Here is a 17,107-nt window from a genome sequence, read left to right as displayed (position 1 = left end):
CGGGAGTCGGGGAAGAAGCCAAAGGATTTCTTTGGAACTTTGTCCTTTGGGTTACTTTTTAAATTAAAGCTGTTGTCACGCCACAAAAAGATTGTATTATGCCTGTAGTGACTCAGTGGCTAAAGAAAAAGATACATATATTGTGTGGGCTTCTGTGTGTGTGTGTGTATGTGTGTGTGTGTGTGTGTGTGTGTGTGTGTGTGTGATATTTTAGAAAGACAGAATATGGGAGGGAAGGAGGGAGAGAGGGAGGAGGCAGAAAGACAGAGAAACATTGATTTGTTGTTCCATTTATTTATGCATTCATTGGATGTGCCCTGACTGGAGATGAAATCTGCAAACTTGACATTTTGGAAAGACACTCTAACAAACTGAGCTACCCGGCCAGGGCCACAAATATTGTTTTAACGGGAGACTTTAAGCTTTTAAAACAGCTTCCATTGTCTTGTAACTTGTATACTATATATTCACCCATTGGCACTGTGTGATTCAATGATTTTGCAAATTTAGACTTGTGCAACGATCACCATCATCCAGTTTTAGAACATGTCCATCGCCCCTAAAAGTTTCCTTGTGCCCATTTACAGTTAATCCCACCCCCACTCCCAGCACAAAGCAGCCTCTGTTCTGCTTTCCACTGCTATCAATTTGCCTTTTCTTGACATTTCTTATCAATGGGATCGTACAATGCAGTCTGTTGCTTCTGGCTTCTTTCACTTAGCTTGTTTTCAAGGCCCATGCATGCTTTAGCATGTAATAAGACTTCATTCCAACCCATGTTATTGCTGAATTATATGCCATTGCATGGATAGACCACATTTCATTTATCCACTCACCAATTGATGTCCATATAGATTGTTTCCAGTGTGGGGTTATTATGAATCAAGCTGCTATAAACATTGGTGTGTGTATCTTTGTGTGAATATATGTTTTCATTTCTTCTGGGTAGATTCCTAGGAGTGGAATTGCTAGGTTGCATGGTAAATTTATGTTTAATTTTTGTTGTTGTTAATCCTCATCTGATGATATTTTTCCCATTGATTTTTAGAGAAAGTGGAAGGGAGGGGGAGAGACAGAGAAACATCAGTGCGAGAGAGACACACGATTGGTTGCCTCCCGCACATGCCCCGACTAAGGCCTGCGATTGAACCTGCAACCCAGGTACATGCCCTTGACCGTAATTGAACCCGCGACCCTTCAGTCCTTGGGTCTATGCTCTAACCACTGAGAAAACCCGGCTAGAGCAATGTTTAAATTTTTTATGAAACTGCCAAACTCTCCCAAACAACAGGATGTCCCCCCCCCAAAAAAATGTATACACACTTTAACAGCCAATAGCTCAATCTTGAAAATGAAATATATTTTAATAAACACCACCTTTATAATTCAAAGTGTGTGTATGCATTTTGGGGGACACCCTATATTTAGCATTTTATATTCACACAGAGGCCCGGTGCATGAAATTCGTGCACGGGGAGTGTGTCTCCAATCTGGGACCCCTCGAGGGATGTCCGACTGCCCGTTTAGGCCCAATCCCAGTAGGATTGGGCCTAAACGGGCAGTCGGACATCCCTCTCACAATCCAGGACTGCTGGTTCCCAACTGCTAGCCTGCCTGCCTTCCTGATTGCCCCTAACCACTTCTGCCTGCCATCCTGATCACCCGCTAACCACTTCCCTGCCAGCCTGATTGATACCTAACTGCTCCCCTGGCAGCCTGTTTGCCCCTAACTGCCCTCCCCTACAGGTCTGGTCACCTCTAACTACCCTCCCCTGCAGGCCTGGTCACTCCTAATTGCCCTCCCCTGCAGGCCTGCCCCCCCCCCCAATTGCTCTCCCCTGCAGGCCTGGGTCCCCCCCAACTGCCCTTCCCTGCAGGCCCTGTCGCCCACAACTTCCCTCCTCTGCTGGCCTGGTCACCCCTAACTGCCCTCCCCTGCAGGCTCGATCACCCCCAACTGCCCTCCCTTGCAGGCCTGGTCCCTCCCAACTGCCCTCCCCTGCTGGCCTGATTGCCCACAACTGCCCTCCCTTGCAGGCCTGGTCCCTCCCAACTTCCCTCCCCTGCTGGCCATCTTGTGGCGGCCATCTTGTGTCCACATGGGGGCAGCCATCTTTGTGTGTTGGAGTGATGGTCAATTTGCATGTTACTCTTTTATTAGATAGGATAGAGGCCTGGGTACACGGGTGGGGGCCAGCTGGTTTGCCCTGAAGGGTGTCCTGGATCAGGGTGGGGGTTCCCTTGGGACATGAGGTGGCCTGTGCGAGGGGCCTGTGGTGGTTTGCAGGCCAGCCACGTCCCCTGGCAACCCAAGCAGAGGCCCTGGTATCTGGGATTTATTTATCTCCTATAATTGAAACTTTGTAGCCTTGAGTGGAGCCAAGCCTCCTGCTTGCTCCGTGGCCACAGCCATTTTTGTTGGGATTTATTTATCTTCTATAATTGAAACTTTATATCCTTGAGTGGAGGCCAAGGCAGGCCAGGGCTGCAGAAGCTTGGCTTCCTCCATCGCAGGGGGCAACTCAAGCCTCCTGTTCTCTCCAGCTCCGTGGCTGCCGCCATTTTTGTTGGGATTTATTTATCTTCTATAATTGAAACTTTGTAGCCTTGAATGGAGGCTTAGGTCGGCCAGGGTGTGCGGAAAGCTTGGCTTCCTCCATTACCAGGGAAACCCAAGCCTCCTGCTCGCTCCGTGGCCACAGCCATCTTGGTTGGGTTGATTTGCATACTTGCTCCTGATTGGGCATGGCTTGTGGGTGTAGCGGAGGCATGGTCAATTTGCATATTACTCTTTTATTAGATAGGACTAGTGATGTTCCACCTTCTCCACAACCCTGTCGATCCTTGATATTACCTGTCTTTTAAAATTGTAACCATTCTGGTGGGTGCATGACAGTATCTCACTGTGGTTTTAATTTGCATTTCCATATGGACTAATGATTTTGAGCAACTTTGTGAAATATCTGAAACTATAAAGTGAAATCTGCTTGTAAGGATTACTATGTAATGACTATTAACCCTTTGCACTCGCTTGCTTTTTTCTCGATTCCTTTATTCTACTCGGGATTTAATTTTTTAAATACCCCAGATTTTACAAAGCACGGCAGTAGAATAAAAAACTGGAGTTTCTTTTCATACAAACTTATTTATTTGGATTTTTTTATATTTCAAATTATTGATACATTCAAAGAGTATAAAAAGAGCTGCTACCGATGATAACCATGTCGAGTCACACTCGACATCCGAGTGCAAAAGGTTAAAATAATACTGTATTTCAGATTTGCCCAGCAACTTCTAAGGCAGTCAGATTATCTTTAGAAGCATCCACCATTTTCATGATCATCATAAAAGAGTGCCTGTTTCTGCCTTTGTCTTTCACCAGCAATTCTACACAAATGAGTCATGCAGGTGTGACTCACGCCCTGCAGGGGAGGATTACATTATCCCCCTGGTGTTTGGTAAGGGCAGTCTTTCTCTTGCTTAGAAATATCTTCCCAGCACAGGAAAAAAAAAAAAAAAGTGATACAAACAAATTGCTCCACAAGGTGCAATATAGAAACCCACACCTGAGACCTATATGATCATATTGACCAATGTCATCCCAATAAATTTAATTTTAAAGAAGTTTTTAATTTAAAAGTTTTTAATTAAAAAAAAAATTCTCAAAGAAACCTTGGTGAGTTCAGTTGGAGGTCCAAAATACAGAACTGGGGAAACTCTAGTAGAGCCTATAGAATTAGCATGACAGGGGTGTGCACGAGAAACAGCTAAGAGGAGTGACATGTGGCCCATGGTTGGTGTCATTCCCAGGGAGCTGACCTGCCCCAGGGCAGAGGCGGGGAGGCAGATGGGGAAGGGGCCTGGGCTCATTTCTGGAAAGGCGGCTTTTGTGGGACTTGGGTCCCATTCTCAGACTTGACTCTTTCTGCGGTGAGATTTTCTCCGTATGTAAAGGCATGAGATGAGTTCAAGAGCTTGGTTGAAACCTTACTACGTCTCTGAAAACTTCTTATACCCGCAGAAGAGTTCTTAGACCTTCTTCTCCAGGATCTTAGGTGACTGACTATCCCAGGTCTCATCTCACGTCCCATTCCCTAATGAAGTAAGCTCCTAGATCCCATTACAAAATCCCAATTCAGGAAGAACGAAGATTCCACTGACTGTGGCCACTCACAGCGCCTCTAAGCTCCAGCCGTTTTTAAAGACCTCAGACAAAACATGGCCATGTCGGTAACCTCATTCTTCTCCTCTGTGTCTTGGTCTACGGCCCCCCCTCTCTCCAGTTCTGAAATCACTTTCTGGCTGGAGGAGACCGGACGCAGGGTGCACTCATAAAAACTGTGATTTTGCTTCATTCCTAGACACACGCACCATGGGAATGGGCCCGTATGTCCACCGATAGCCATATGCACAGTCAGCGGTGTTACTCCAGGTGCCCCAAACGGGAAACGAACCCAGTACTCATCCTTAGGAGGGATGGAGGGGCGGTGCTGCCTGCACACAGGGGGTCCATTCAGCAGTGCGAATGGCCGTCTACACCGGCACCCACTGTGACCGAGTCTCACCAACTAATGTTGAGAGAAACCAGACACACAAGAGCACGTGCCCTGGGACCCCATTGGTGTCAAGTTCAAAACCAGACCATTGGGACCCACAGTGCCGGAAGGTGACGGGCAGGGAGCCCGAGGGGATACCCTAGGGCCGTGGTCGGCAAACTGCGGCTCGCGAGCCACATGCGGCTCTTTGGCCCCTTGAGTGTGGCTCTTCCACAAAATACCACGGCCTGGGCGAGTCTATGTTGAAGAAGTAGCGTTAGAAGAAGTTGAAGTTTAAAAAATGTGGCTCTCAAAAGAAATGTCAATCGTTGTGCTGTTGATGTGTGGCTCTGTTGACTAATGAGTTTGCCGACCACTGGCCTCGGGGGACTGGCATGCTGGTTTGAGCTGGGTGCTGCTTTCCTAGCACGTGGTCTCCCCGTACAGTGGGACTGATTCAGCCATAGGAAGGAACGAAGTCGTGAGCGATACATGAAACAACACGGAGGAACCTCGGAGACATTGGGCCACGTGAAAGAGTTCGGACCCCAGAGGCTGCGTGCTGCGCCATCCCATTGGCGTGAAAGCCCCAGGACAGGAGAGTGCAGGTGGCAGGAAGGAGATCAGCTGTGGACAGAGGCTGGGGGCAGGGGAGTGGCTGTTAATGGGTATTTTATAAATTTTCACCAAATGTAATGGCAAGTGTTGAGCAGACTGTTTTGCAAATTCTTGTTTTAACACGTAAGTTCAAAAAGAAACACACCATTGGGAACACACGTTTCCTTCCCACAGCAGTAAAACTGGTTAAAAGAGCCCTGGCCGGTTTGGCTCAGTGGATAGAACGTCGGCCTGTGGACTGAAGGGTCCCGGGTTCGATTCCCGACAAGAGCACATGTCCAGGTTGTGTGCTCAATCCCCAGTGGGGGGCGTACAGGAGGCAGCCGGTCAATGGTTCTCTCTCTCTATTGATGTTTCTATCTCTCTCTCCCTCTCCCTCCCTCTCCCTCCCTCTCTCAAGTCAATAAAAAATATTTTTTAAAAAACTGGTTAAAATAGCAAACAGGAAATAATATGGCAACAAATGGAAATGCATTCTTTTGCCAGCAAGCCCTCCAAAGACTCAGTGTGTTAGAGAGTGGGAATTTTTGATGCAGAAAAGCAGGGGGGGGAGGGTGGCGGGGAATGCAGGGAGAGCCAGAGAGGCCGTGGACTATGCCCCAGATAGAGTTGTCAGTGCTGACACCAGGCCAGGCCTTGAGATATGGTCTCATGGCCCCTTCCTAGCATGTAGGCCTTCTTTCATAGATCACTATCAGCTTTCTGAAGAACAGGATGACCCTGTAAATAACATGGTTGTCAATGGCATGACCCTTACATTACTTGGGAAAAACTGTTTTATCTTGGGTTACTTGCGCTACAAAAACAGGATGTGGTAAATGTGCTTAAAAACGGTCCTGCACAAAGGGTCGGGGCTGCTCTCTGGACTCCCTGCGTGGAGAAAGACAGACCAGTTGCCGGCCGGCTAATAAAGGCTCCCTAAATTTTAATTTGGTCTGGACTCCAGTGGTCGTTCACTCGCGTTCGCTCCAAAACAAGTGGAAATGGGAGATGTGAGGAAACAATACCGTATTACCACAAATTCACACTGCGGGGGGCTTGCTGTCCAGCCGGGAGAGCACCAGTGGTCCTGACATGTTTCCGCTGGGGGGTTTGCAGGCTTCTGCTTCAACACTCCCTGGGGTGAGCCCCTAAAAGAAAGGTGTGTCAGGGGAGTGGGCTTCAACCAGGAATCACTATTCAAAGTCATATAGCTTATGGGCCTCTGGCTGAGTGTAACCACTGCTGGGTTGGCTGCTTTAATGCGGATTTTAAAAAGATTCCAGAGAAAAGGTATAGCGGTGGCCTCTCACATGAAATCCATTTCCTGCATCATTAACTGGCAAGCTATTGTAACGAGCACATCGAAGGAGAAATGCAGGTTTTAGAAAATACCATCAAAGCTTTTTTAAAAAAAATATATATTTTTTTCTTTATTGATTTCAGAGAGGGAGAAGGAGAGAGAGATAGAAACATCAATGATGAGAGAGAATCATTGATCAGCTGCCTCCTGCACGACCTCCACTGGGGATTGAGCCCGCAACACAGGCCTGTGCCCTTGGCCGGAATCGAACCTGGGCCCCTTGAGTCTGCAGGCTGACGCTCTATCCACTGAGCCAAGCCGGCTAGGGCCAAAGCTTTTTTTTTTTTTTGCTTCTTTGTGTAAATGAGTGGGACTGGTGGTGTGACACCAGGAGTGGGGGGACGGTGGAGAATGGAAGGGGGTGAGGTCCCCTAAGGAGGCGGCCACTGCTCAGGGCCCGCAGGGGGCTCCACGCGGGAACACAGGGGGCGTAGCCAGAGGTCAGATTTTTAAAGAGAAATTCCGATCTGTAGAGCCCATGCCGCAGGAAAACAAAGGCTTTCAAAGAGCAATTCTCTCTCTCTCTCCGTGGTGTTTTTGTAAGATGGACATAAGCCTCCTGACCCTTCACAAAGCCTAGACAATGTGGCTAATTTTATAAAAACAACCTTTAATACAGCAAACTTTTGCAAGCCTTTGTCATCATATGGGGAGTGACCACCAGTCTTTTGAAGTAAATAGAAGTTAGCCAGCTATATCTTTTGGCAAACCACTTAGGAGTGTCAAACTTAAAAGTTTATTTTTAACTCTTTTCTGACCTTTGTTGGGCTAAGTGGTTGTTAGAAATATACCAGTTAGCAAGTCTTTTAAAAGGTATACACACAGCAGGGAAAACCCACGTTGTTCCTTCAATGCAGAGGTGATAGTCTTCAGCGTGAGTGAAAGGTCAGTGTTGGATCAAAAGAAACTCACGCTAGGAAGAGCCGTGTGAAAACAGACGTTCGGGATTGCTTCTATCAGTGTGTGATTGTCCTTGCTCAAATTGTTACCTTAAAAACCCCACCCTAAAGCAAACATTTAAACGTTTAACAATCTTCCAAGAAGCCTGGCCAGCGTGGCTCAGTGGTTGAGCGTCAACCTATGAACCAAGAGGTCACGGTTTGATTCCTGATCAGGGCACATGCCCGGGTTGTGGGCTCGATCCCCACTGTGGAGCGTGCAAGAGGCAGCTGACCCATGATTCTCTCTCATCATTGATGTTTCTGTCTCTCTCTCCCTCTCCCTTCCTCTCTCTAAAATCAATTTTAAAAAATCTTCCAAGAAGATTCAGTGCATTTTTTAATCCTTTGGCTAAAACATAAATATATTATACAGCCAAATAAAAATACAAAATGAAACATCTCCCAGTTGGTTCAAGAATCAACAAATTGACATCAGGGAAGGTAGAATTTACTTATCAAATTTCAACAAAAACTTTTGCCAAATCGGTGGATGAAAACAAATATGTAAGGGCAGAATGTGTTTCATTTGAATATCTCTGTGAGATAGCTTAAATATTACTGAAGAGCAAAGGCTTGTAAAACTACTAACTAAAATTATGTTGAAAGTTGTTATGTGATATTGATATTACCCTTTAAAATCTGTAGTGTGTGCATATTTATAACGTGCACAGCATATTTAGGTGGACCATATGAAAACTGCCACTTTGTAGGTCAGACAGCCGAGCATCAGCAGTCCCAAATGGTTCAACGTAAGGTGTAGCTACAAGTGAATACATAAATGTTGGGGTGATGATGAGGCTACAGGATCAAATGAGCGGAGCTTGTGCGGGTTTGGGCCTGTGTGTAGCCAACCCAGCGAACCACAAAACCAGGACAGTGGACGAGCCCCGAGCTCACCGCCCCCCTTTACAAATGCCAGACTCCCAGAAATGTCACTGCCCATTCTAAAGGGTCCCGTTTTCTATATTTGCTTTAGACTGGCCGAGTTCTACCAGTAAGTAATTTAAGGAGAGTGTACCATGCAGCACATTTAAAACTGTGGTGCCATCAGCATACAGACTAGATTTGGTTTCTTTCTTTTTTTTAATTTTTAAATAAGAGAATGGCTTTGTTCTTTTTTAAAAATATGTTTTTATTGATTTCAGAGAGGAAGGGAGAGGGAGAGAGAGATAGAAACATCCATGATGAGAGAGAATCATTGATCGGCTGCCTCCTGCTTGCCCCCCACTGGGGATCAAGCCGGCAACCCCGGCACGTGCCCTGACCAGAATCGAACCAGGGACCCTTCAGTCCACAGGCCAACGCTCTACTCCCTGAGCCAAATCGGCTAGGGCTAGATTTGTTTTTTTAACCTTCAACTGGTGAATGGCCAGATCTTTTTTTCTCAGTAAAACTGATGTCTGAAGACAAAACAAAGGCAAATGTGATCATTCAGCCTCACCCCAAGCTTCACCTGAGAGTAAGAATAAGGCTTCTAGAAAGTTTCTGTTAGAACCCAACAAAATAGAAGGCCATCTTGAATCCTTTGTGAAATAAACCCAGGTAAAATTGCTTTTAAGTTTGAAAAATTATTTTAAACAAGTAAAAAAATAAAATAAAATACATATTTTTTTAAAAATTAGAAGAAACAAAAAATAACAATTTTTTTTAAAAGAAAAAAGTAATTTTTAAAAGGTAGAGCAATAAAAACAGTCGACGTTGTCCCCCTTTGGAAGAGAAAGTGGGGACCGGCGAGGGTGACTTTACTTTGCAATGGACATTTCTCTATGCTGTTTGGATCGTTAAAATATTTGCATGTATTCCTTCTACTTTTTAATAAAATAGATTTGAGCATTGATGTTATAGACCATTTTGTTCTCTTTTTTAATACTTTCTCTGCATTCTTAAAAACAATAATTTATCATTGAAAGAGTTAAATATAAAAACCTCCTGATAGACTTTTAAAACCTTGAATGTAGGAACTAATTAAATCTAAAAATGTCTTAAACAAAAACGATGATTATCAAACATTTTTTTCTTTCAAAATATTTCAAGTAGGAACTTATCTGATGTACTGTATATAGGCAGACAACCACATGTAACATAGTTCAGTAAAATACCTTGAGGAACGTATTTATTTGGTCAAATATAAAAAAATGAAAATAATTTTACATTCAATACTTTGATTGATAGCTATGTTATTCTAGTCAAGTAACAATCCCAAGGCAGCCCCCAACTCAGGGCTAACGCTCTTCTCTATTCATACACATAGCCCTTAAAGAACAGCCATGAAAATGTTATCCATAGAAACCCATCTTTTTATTTGTTACTAGAAAATTCATGCACTGGAGGGGGGTCCCTCAGCCCAGCCTGCTCCCTCTCATAGTCCGGGAGCCCTCAGGGGCGGGAGTCAACCCAGCAATCAGGGGAAGGCGACGCCCCATCACACCTCTGCTGCTGCCACTGCCGGCAGCGCAAGCCTCGGCCGGCCCTGGTTATCTGAGCCTCGGGCAGCCCTGGGTGGCTGGGGGGCTGGGAGACTCTGGAGGCAGGCGCCCCGGTGGGGCTGAGGCGAATGGGCACCACCATCTTGTGGCTGTGGATGCCGCCATCTTTGAGGGCGGGACCATCAATTAGCATATTCCCTCCTTATTGGCTGTGGATGCTGCCATCGTAGAGGGCAGGGCAGTCAATGAGCATATTCCCTCCTTATTAGACAGGATTCTTACAGGAATTATTGTTTTGTTTTCCATAAATAATTTTTTCGTAATGCCTCGAAGTGACCACATCAACCTTTGGACAGTACCTTCCGTACAAAAGCACAAATAGCTACCAGGACACAGTGAGTCTCCGGTGAGGTGAGAGGCGTGGAGGGCCATTGGCCTGCATTGGAGGGTCTCCTTGGACGGCACAGTGGCCGCCGAATGTGGCCTGGACGTCGGCCCTACCTGATGAGAACCCCTGTCGACACCAGCCTTCCCGCGGTCCTCGCGTCCTTTCTCGGCGTTCCTGAGTGCCCTGAAGAGCCCCACAAGGAGAAGGGGAGCCGCGAGCTCTTGCCCTGGGCGGAGTGCTGGCCAGAGGCCGTCAAAGCAGCCCCCGGGGACATGCAGTGTCCAGGCCCAGCTGTCCCCGAGTGCACGCCAGGCAGGTCTGGGGGGAGGGAGACCCCTGTTATTTGGACGAGGAGCACTCGGCACCCCCTGGAGAGTCACCGTGTGGGAGCCCACCCTTACCACCGAGCCCCCTGTGTCCTCCGAGCCCCCCGTGTCCTCCAGACCGCGGTGCGGGGTGTGTTGGCTGGTCTCTGCCCCTTCCTCCTGGGCCATGTTCCGTGTCTCCTGGGCCGCGTTCCATGTCTCCTGGGCCACGTTCCGTGTCTCCTGGGTCATGTCCCGTGTCTCCTGGGCCATGTTCCGTGTCTCCTGGGCCACGTTCCGTGTCTCCTGGGCTCCCTGCCCCCGGCCCCCGGGCCTCCTGGGGCAGGAGCCGGGCCTCTTCCTCGTGCTCACCATCCTCGGAGTCGGACGCGTCGTTGTAGAAGTGGATCGTGGCTTGCACCGGGAAACTGGCCAGCACTTTCTCCCCAGAAGTCTGCAGATACTCTTGGCGCTTTGAAATGGGTAGATAAAGTCTAATATTTCAAACAAACACAGCGTTAGTCGACCTGAGCCAGCCTGAACTCCGCCTGGAGGACCCTGTCCCTGGAAGCAGCTAGCTCCCCCCACCTCCCCCCCCCCACACACACTCGTGCATCAGCGAGCTGGCCGCTGAGTGAGCCAGTCCGCTAGGAAAACGTGGCTTCCGTGGAGGGAAAAGGAAAGGAAAACCGTTTTCGTTCAAGACTAAGAGGCCCTCCGTGACCGTGAGGGCTGCCTCCTCCCGGCCCTGCTCCGGGAGGCCCTCGCACGGGGCGCGTTGTGGCCCTTGGGGCTCTCGAGGAACTTGACTCTGAAACCCTGGTCTAGAGGAGAAGCGCTCAGCCTCTGGACGTTGCCAGAGAGAAGCCATAGGGGTGGGTCCCTCACTTTTCCAGAATACACAATGGCAGCCAGGCTGTTTGCCCAGTAGGAAGAGAGAGGGAGACGGGAGGGGGCAGGGAAGGGAAAAGGAGAAAGCAAGCAAGCCAGTTCCCATTTGGGGACCTTTTGGTATAAATATATCTGTATATTCAAAAAGGAAAGGAGACGCCCTAATGGGGTTGGCTCAGTGGATAGAGCTTCGGCCTACAGGGACTGAAGGGTCCCTGGTTCGATTCCGGTCAAGGGCACATGCCCAGGTTGCAGGCTTGATCCCCAGTAGGAGGCATGTTGGAGGCAGCCAATCAATGATTCTCTTTCATCATTGATGTTTCTATCTCCCCCTCCCTTCCTCTCTGAAATCAATTAAAAAAAAATTTTTTTTAAAAGGAAAGGAGAGAAAATAGCTTATATATATAAAATTAGAATCTCTAAATCCAGGTTTTGTAAATTTAGGATTCCAGTTGTACATAGAAAGTATTTAAAACACCCCCTAATCTAGCCCGGCGTGTGGCTCAGTGGTTGACCTATAAACCAGGAGGTCACGGTTTGATTCCCAGTCAGGGCACATGTCCGGGTTTTGGGCTCAATCCCCAGGAGGGGGCGTGCAGGAGGCAGCTGATCAATGATTTTCTCTCATCATTGATGTTTCTATCTCTCTCTCCCTCTCTGAAATAAACAAAAAAAACCTTCTACTCTTGCCCTGGCCGGGTAGCTCAGTTGGTTAGAGTGCGTGTCTCACTGGGAAGGTGTGTTACCTCACAGGATGCTGAAACCCGAAGGCGCCCTTTGGTCCGGAAGTCTGCTGGTCACCCCCTGGCTCAAGCTGTAAAGACAGACACACAAACACACACAGTCAAGAAGCCTCTGAAGTCGCATCCTGAAACTAGAAAAAAACAAACACAAAACGGAGTCTAAGTGGCCTGCACTTGTTAGCCTCAGCAGCGATTTTAGAGAGAGTTTAAACACAGAAGCGGTATTTGCTAAGCCCGGCTTCCTCTCGCGGTCGTCGGTGATGGCCAGGGCCCTGCGAGGGATTCAAAGATGGACAGGTGCGTCCCACACAGTCCCCCTGTTCGGGCGTTTTAACTACTGGAGAGAGACACACAGGCCTCCCCTCCCCTAACGCCGAGGGGAGCGGCCTGGGAGACGGGCGGGTGGGACCAGGAGAACGCAGCCCTGACACCTCCTTCCAGGACATCCCCTCCCCTGCAGGGCCGGCAAGGTGCCAGGAGGGAGATGGAACAGAGTCAACAAGAGTTTAGTCTGTCGTTTATCTTCCCCAAAATGGGTGAGGGTGTCTCTACCCAGGGCAGGGCCTTCTTGAAGCCTTCCCTGGGATTTCTAGAGACATGCACAGCAAGCCCTAGCCGGTTTGGCTCAGTGGATAGAGCATCGGCCTGCGGACTGAAGGGTCCCAGGTTCGATTCCGGTCAAGGGCACATGCCTGAGTTGTGGGTTTGGTCCCCGGTGGGGGGTGTGCAGGAAGCGGCTGATCGATGATTCTCTCTCATCATTGATGTTTCTCTCCCCCTCTCCCTTCCTCTCTGGAATCAATAAAAAGATATTTGAAAGAAAGAGAGAAAGAGAGAGAGAGAGAGAGAGAGAGAGAGAGAGAGAGAGAGAAGAAGAAGAAGAAGAAGAAGAAGAAGAAGAAGAAGAAGAAGAAGAAGAAGAAGAAGAGAAGGAGGAGGAGGAGGAGGAGGAGGAGGAGGAGGAGGAGGAGGAGGAGGAGGAAAGGAAGGAAGGAAGGAAGGAAGGAAGGAAGAAAAATGCACAGCAGGGCTGGGGCCGGGGAATTCTCCTGTTTGTCGGGAGAGGGCGCTGTTGAGCAATAAGCGTCCCCTTTGTGCACTGGCTGCGCTCACCTGGCTGGGGCTCCGGGGGCAGAGCGCCTTACCCCTGCCTCTCCGCCCGGCCAACTTAGTTCTGCAAAGAGCTGGCCCCAGGAAAGCAGGGCAGCGAGCGCTGCAGCCCCACGGAACACCCACCCTCCACTCCCCCCAAAAATCCATGGGCACAACTGCTTAGTCCAGTGTGCCATGCTGACGCCCAGCTGGAACCTTGCTACAGCTTAACATCTTTTCTGCAATCTTCATTTTCCTCACCAATGGCCTTCTCATCACCCTAGGGATGAAAATCCACCTGCCTGCCTTCCGTTAGGAAGTTTGCTCTGGTATTTTTATTCTTGCAACTGATAGGCTCCATATACATTTCACTTAAGAGAAAACTGGCCCTAACCGGTTTGGCTCAGTGGATAGAGCGTCGGCCTGCAGACTCAAGGGTCCCAGGTTCGATTCTGGTCAAGGGCATGTACCTTGGTTGCCGGCACATCCAGTAGGGGTTGTGCAGGAGGCAGCTGATTGATGTTTCTCTCTCATCGATGTTTCTATCTCTCTCTCCCCCTCCCTTCCTCTCTGTAAAAAAATCAATAAAATATATTTTAAAAAATTAAAGAAAGAAAACTGCACCATTATAAACTTCTGTATTATCTCTCTCTCAAGCACTTGAAGTCTCATGTTAAGTTTGAATGCAAAAGAAGGAATTAGTTTTCATTATTTAGACATTGCATGTATTGAATAATAATTTGGGCAACGGAATCATATCTCTTGTTCATTTGATTTTTACTTGCTTCGTTCTTTAAATAATAGCAACTGAATGAAAATCCCATTATTCACACTAATTTAATAAAGTCCTCTACGCCTGCTTTCCCACACCTGAGTTTATCCTATCACCAATAACTGCACACTAAGCCATAGGCCACATGTGTTATGTCTTTCCTAGCCTAATTAACGTCAGCATTTTAAAAAAAGCCATCCATTTCTATTTTAAACCAGAACAAGGGAAGGTGAATTCCATGAAAGCAAGTCATTACTTCAGTAAGCGTAAAGCAATCTAGCTCCCACTGCAGGAGACAAAAGGGGAGGGGGGCCATTCATCTCGGCGCACAAAGCCCTCCGAGGGAGTGTATTTGCTCAGACAACCTGCGTTACCCCGGACTGCTCCCAGACAGGGCGGAAAGTGCTTCAGAGGGCTTTTCACCACACCGCTGAGCACCCCAGACGGATCTCTGCCTTTGTTTGCACTGCGGCACCCGCCCAGCGCTAATGGCACCCTCGGCTTTCCTCTGAGGCACGGGAGGGAGGCGGCCTTCTCCCACCTCTCTCTACCTGTTACTCGGCTGCAGGGAGGAAAGCAAACGGACATGACAGAGGCATCGGAGAATGCCCAGGCAGTCGCTATGCGGGAGAGGCGTTGCTTTTCCAGAAAGGAGAAGCCAGCAGGAGCCCAACCTGCTGCGACTCGGGTTGTATCAGCATCGCGCCCCAGGCCCTGCTCCGGACCACGGGGCATTAGATGCCGAGGCAGGGACAGGCGAGGGGCCTTTCATCACTTCCGACACGTGCCATTCCTGGCTGAACCGGTGGATGCCGACAACACCCCACGTCCCCTCACCTGGCTGACAACACCCCACGTCCCCTCACCTGGCGGCCAGCTCCCGTCGGCTCAGCATCTCGGGGTGTCAGGGTCCAAGGTCTCCACGGCGTGGGGCTGGAACGGAAGGGACCAGGAGTGAACGCCAGCATCCTCTGCTGTCTTTTAAAACCATGTCCTAAGAGTTATCGTTTCTGCTGTGTGCCTGGAAAAGGGGTCACTGGACACCCCAGAACGTCCCCTCGGGTTCACTGTGGATCCCCAACACCGTGTGTGTGTGTGTGTGTGTGTGTGTGTGTGTCAGTGTGTGTGTCAGTGTGTGTATGTGTATGTGTGTGCATGTGCGTGAGTGTGCGTATGTGTGAGTGTATGTGTGTGTACGTGTGTGTGTGTGTGTGAGAGAGAGAGTGTGAGTGTGTGTGTGTGTGTGTGTGTGTTCCTCCTGTCACATTCCCCGTTTCTGCCATCCCTGGGCGTTGAGAAGCCCCAAATCTGACACAATGATCAGGGGACACAACAGTTGGGAGATTTTCCCTCCAGGCCTGGCTAGACTCTCCGATTCAGACAGATCCCCTCCCACAGCTGGCGACTAGGTGGCTCATGACTTCCAGCCGCACAGCCCGGATCACTGAAGGGTCTTGACTCTGCAGAGTTCTATGGAGCACAGAGGGGCAACGGGGGTGCACAGAGGGGCAACGGGGGTGCACAGAGGGGCAACGGGGGTGCACAGAGGGACAACGGCGGTGCACAGAGGGATAACGGGGGTGCACAGAGGGGCAATGGGGGAGCACAGAGGGACAACGGGGGTGCACAGAGGGACAACGGGGGGTGCACAGAGGGGCAACGGGGGAGCACAGAGGGGCAACGAGGGAGCACAGAGGGACAACGGGGGTGCACAGAGGGACAATGGGGGTGCAGAGAGGGACAACGAGGGTGCACAGAGGGACAACGAGGGTGCACAGAGGGATAACGGGGGTGCACAGAGGGGCAATGGGGGAGCACAGAGGGACAACGGGGGTGCACAGAGGGACAACGGGGGTGCACAGAGGGGCAACGGGGGTGCACGGAGGGACAACGGGGGTGCACAGAGGGACAACGGGGGTGCACAGAGGGACAACGGGGGTGCACAGAGGGACAACGGGGGTGCACAGAGGGACAACGGGGGAGCACAGAGGGACAACGGGGGTGCACAAAGGGACAACGGGGGTGCACAGAGGGGCAATGGGGGTGCACAGAGGGACAACGGGGGTGCACAGAGGGACAACGGGGGTGCACAGAGGGACAACGGGGGTGCACAAAGGACCCATGGGTTTCTCCTCTCCGGCTGCCTGGCCACCCAGCCCCGCCACACCTTCCCCGCTAATTTGATTTCCTTCACCTTCACGACCTTGAAAAGGGCTGATGCACGGGGCCCCAAATACAGCGCCCAGACTGTCACCAAGGTTATGACAGTCGCCCGAGCCGGTTTGGCTCAGTGGATAGAGCACCCGCCTGCGGACTGAAGGGTCCCTGCCCGGGTTGCGGGCTTGGTCCCCAGTAGGGGGCGTGCAGGAGGCAGCCGATCAGTGATTCTCTATCATTGATGTTTCTACCTTTCTCTCCATCTCCCTTCCTTTCTGAAATCAATAAAAAAATATTTTTTTAAAAAAAGATTATGACAGTCCATGTGCGGGGACCCCCTGCCAGGCTCGTCGAGGGGCCGGACACAGCCACGCTCCCAGCCAGGTGAGGTTCAGACCTGGACGCGGGGGTGCCGGGCTCTTTGCTGGCAAACCTCCGGCCCCCGAGCTCTGCGTCCCCGCCCCCGGCTACGGGGCTCGCCTGGCGTCGCGGCGGAACGCGGGGACCCGGCGCCTGGGCACCCCGCTCCCAGCGCCACGCGCCGCGCCCTCACCTCTCGGGCCCGCGCGGCGAAGGTGGCCTCCGGGGACCGTCCGCGGGGCAGGGACAGACGCTCCCCCGCGCCGCCCGGGCTCCCGCCGCCGCCTCGGGTCGCATGGTGCCCGCGGAGCCCGCGCCCTCCAGCGGCGCCAGCGACTCGGCCGCGCCTGCGAGCGCCCCGGCGAGGGCGCCGGGTTTAAACGGGGCGGGGAGGGGAGGACAGGAGCCCGGGGGGCGGGGAGGGCGCGGAGATGCTGGGGGGCGGGGGGGGCGCAGGGGACCCCGGCGGGGGAGGGGCGGGGAGGGCGCGGAGATGCTGGGGGGAGGGGGGGGCGCAGGGGACCCCGGCGGGGGCGG

General features: G+C 50.5%; 1 protein-coding gene across 1 annotated transcript; it reads right to left on the bottom strand.

The window, feature by feature from the left end:
- Positions 1 to 9,118: 9,118 nt before the first annotated feature.
- RIPPLY3 (ripply transcriptional repressor 3) lies at positions 9,119 to 16,886 on the bottom strand. The gene is made up of 4 exons (XM_079766614.1): positions 16,764 to 16,886; positions 14,920 to 14,986; positions 12,193 to 12,260; positions 9,119 to 11,049 (listed from the first exon to the last, which is right to left on the bottom strand). Exons 1-4 carry the CDS (start codon positions 16,865 to 16,867, stop codon positions 10,590 to 10,592), a joined length of 699 nt encoding a protein of 232 aa, XP_079622740.1. The 5' UTR covers positions 16,868 to 16,886; the 3' UTR covers positions 9,119 to 10,589.
- Between the last annotated feature and the right edge of the window lie 221 nt (positions 16,887 to 17,107).

Source organism: Cnephaeus nilssonii (genome assembly GCF_951640355.1).
Source record: "Cnephaeus nilssonii genome assembly, chromosome: 3".
Taxonomy (NCBI): Eukaryota; Metazoa; Chordata; class Mammalia; order Chiroptera; family Vespertilionidae; genus Cnephaeus; species Cnephaeus nilssonii.
Note: the sequence above shows the minus strand (reverse complement) of the source record. Positions and strands in the feature narration are given on the sequence as shown.

Excerpts from the sequence above, each read along its gene's own strand:
- RIPPLY3 (XM_079766614.1), bottom strand. The coding sequence starts at position 16,867 with ATGCGACCCGAGGCGGCGGCGGGAGCCCGGGCGGCGCGGGGGAGCGTC. Across the intron at positions 14,987-16,763 it reads TCGCCGCGCGGGCCCGAGAG|CCCCACGCCGTGGAGACCTT; the intron begins GTGAGGGCGCGG and ends CTTCCGTTCCAG. Across the intron at positions 11,050-12,192 it reads GGGTTTCAGCATCCTGTGAG|ACTTTATCTACCCATTTCAA; the intron begins GTAACACACCTT and ends TTGAAATATTAG.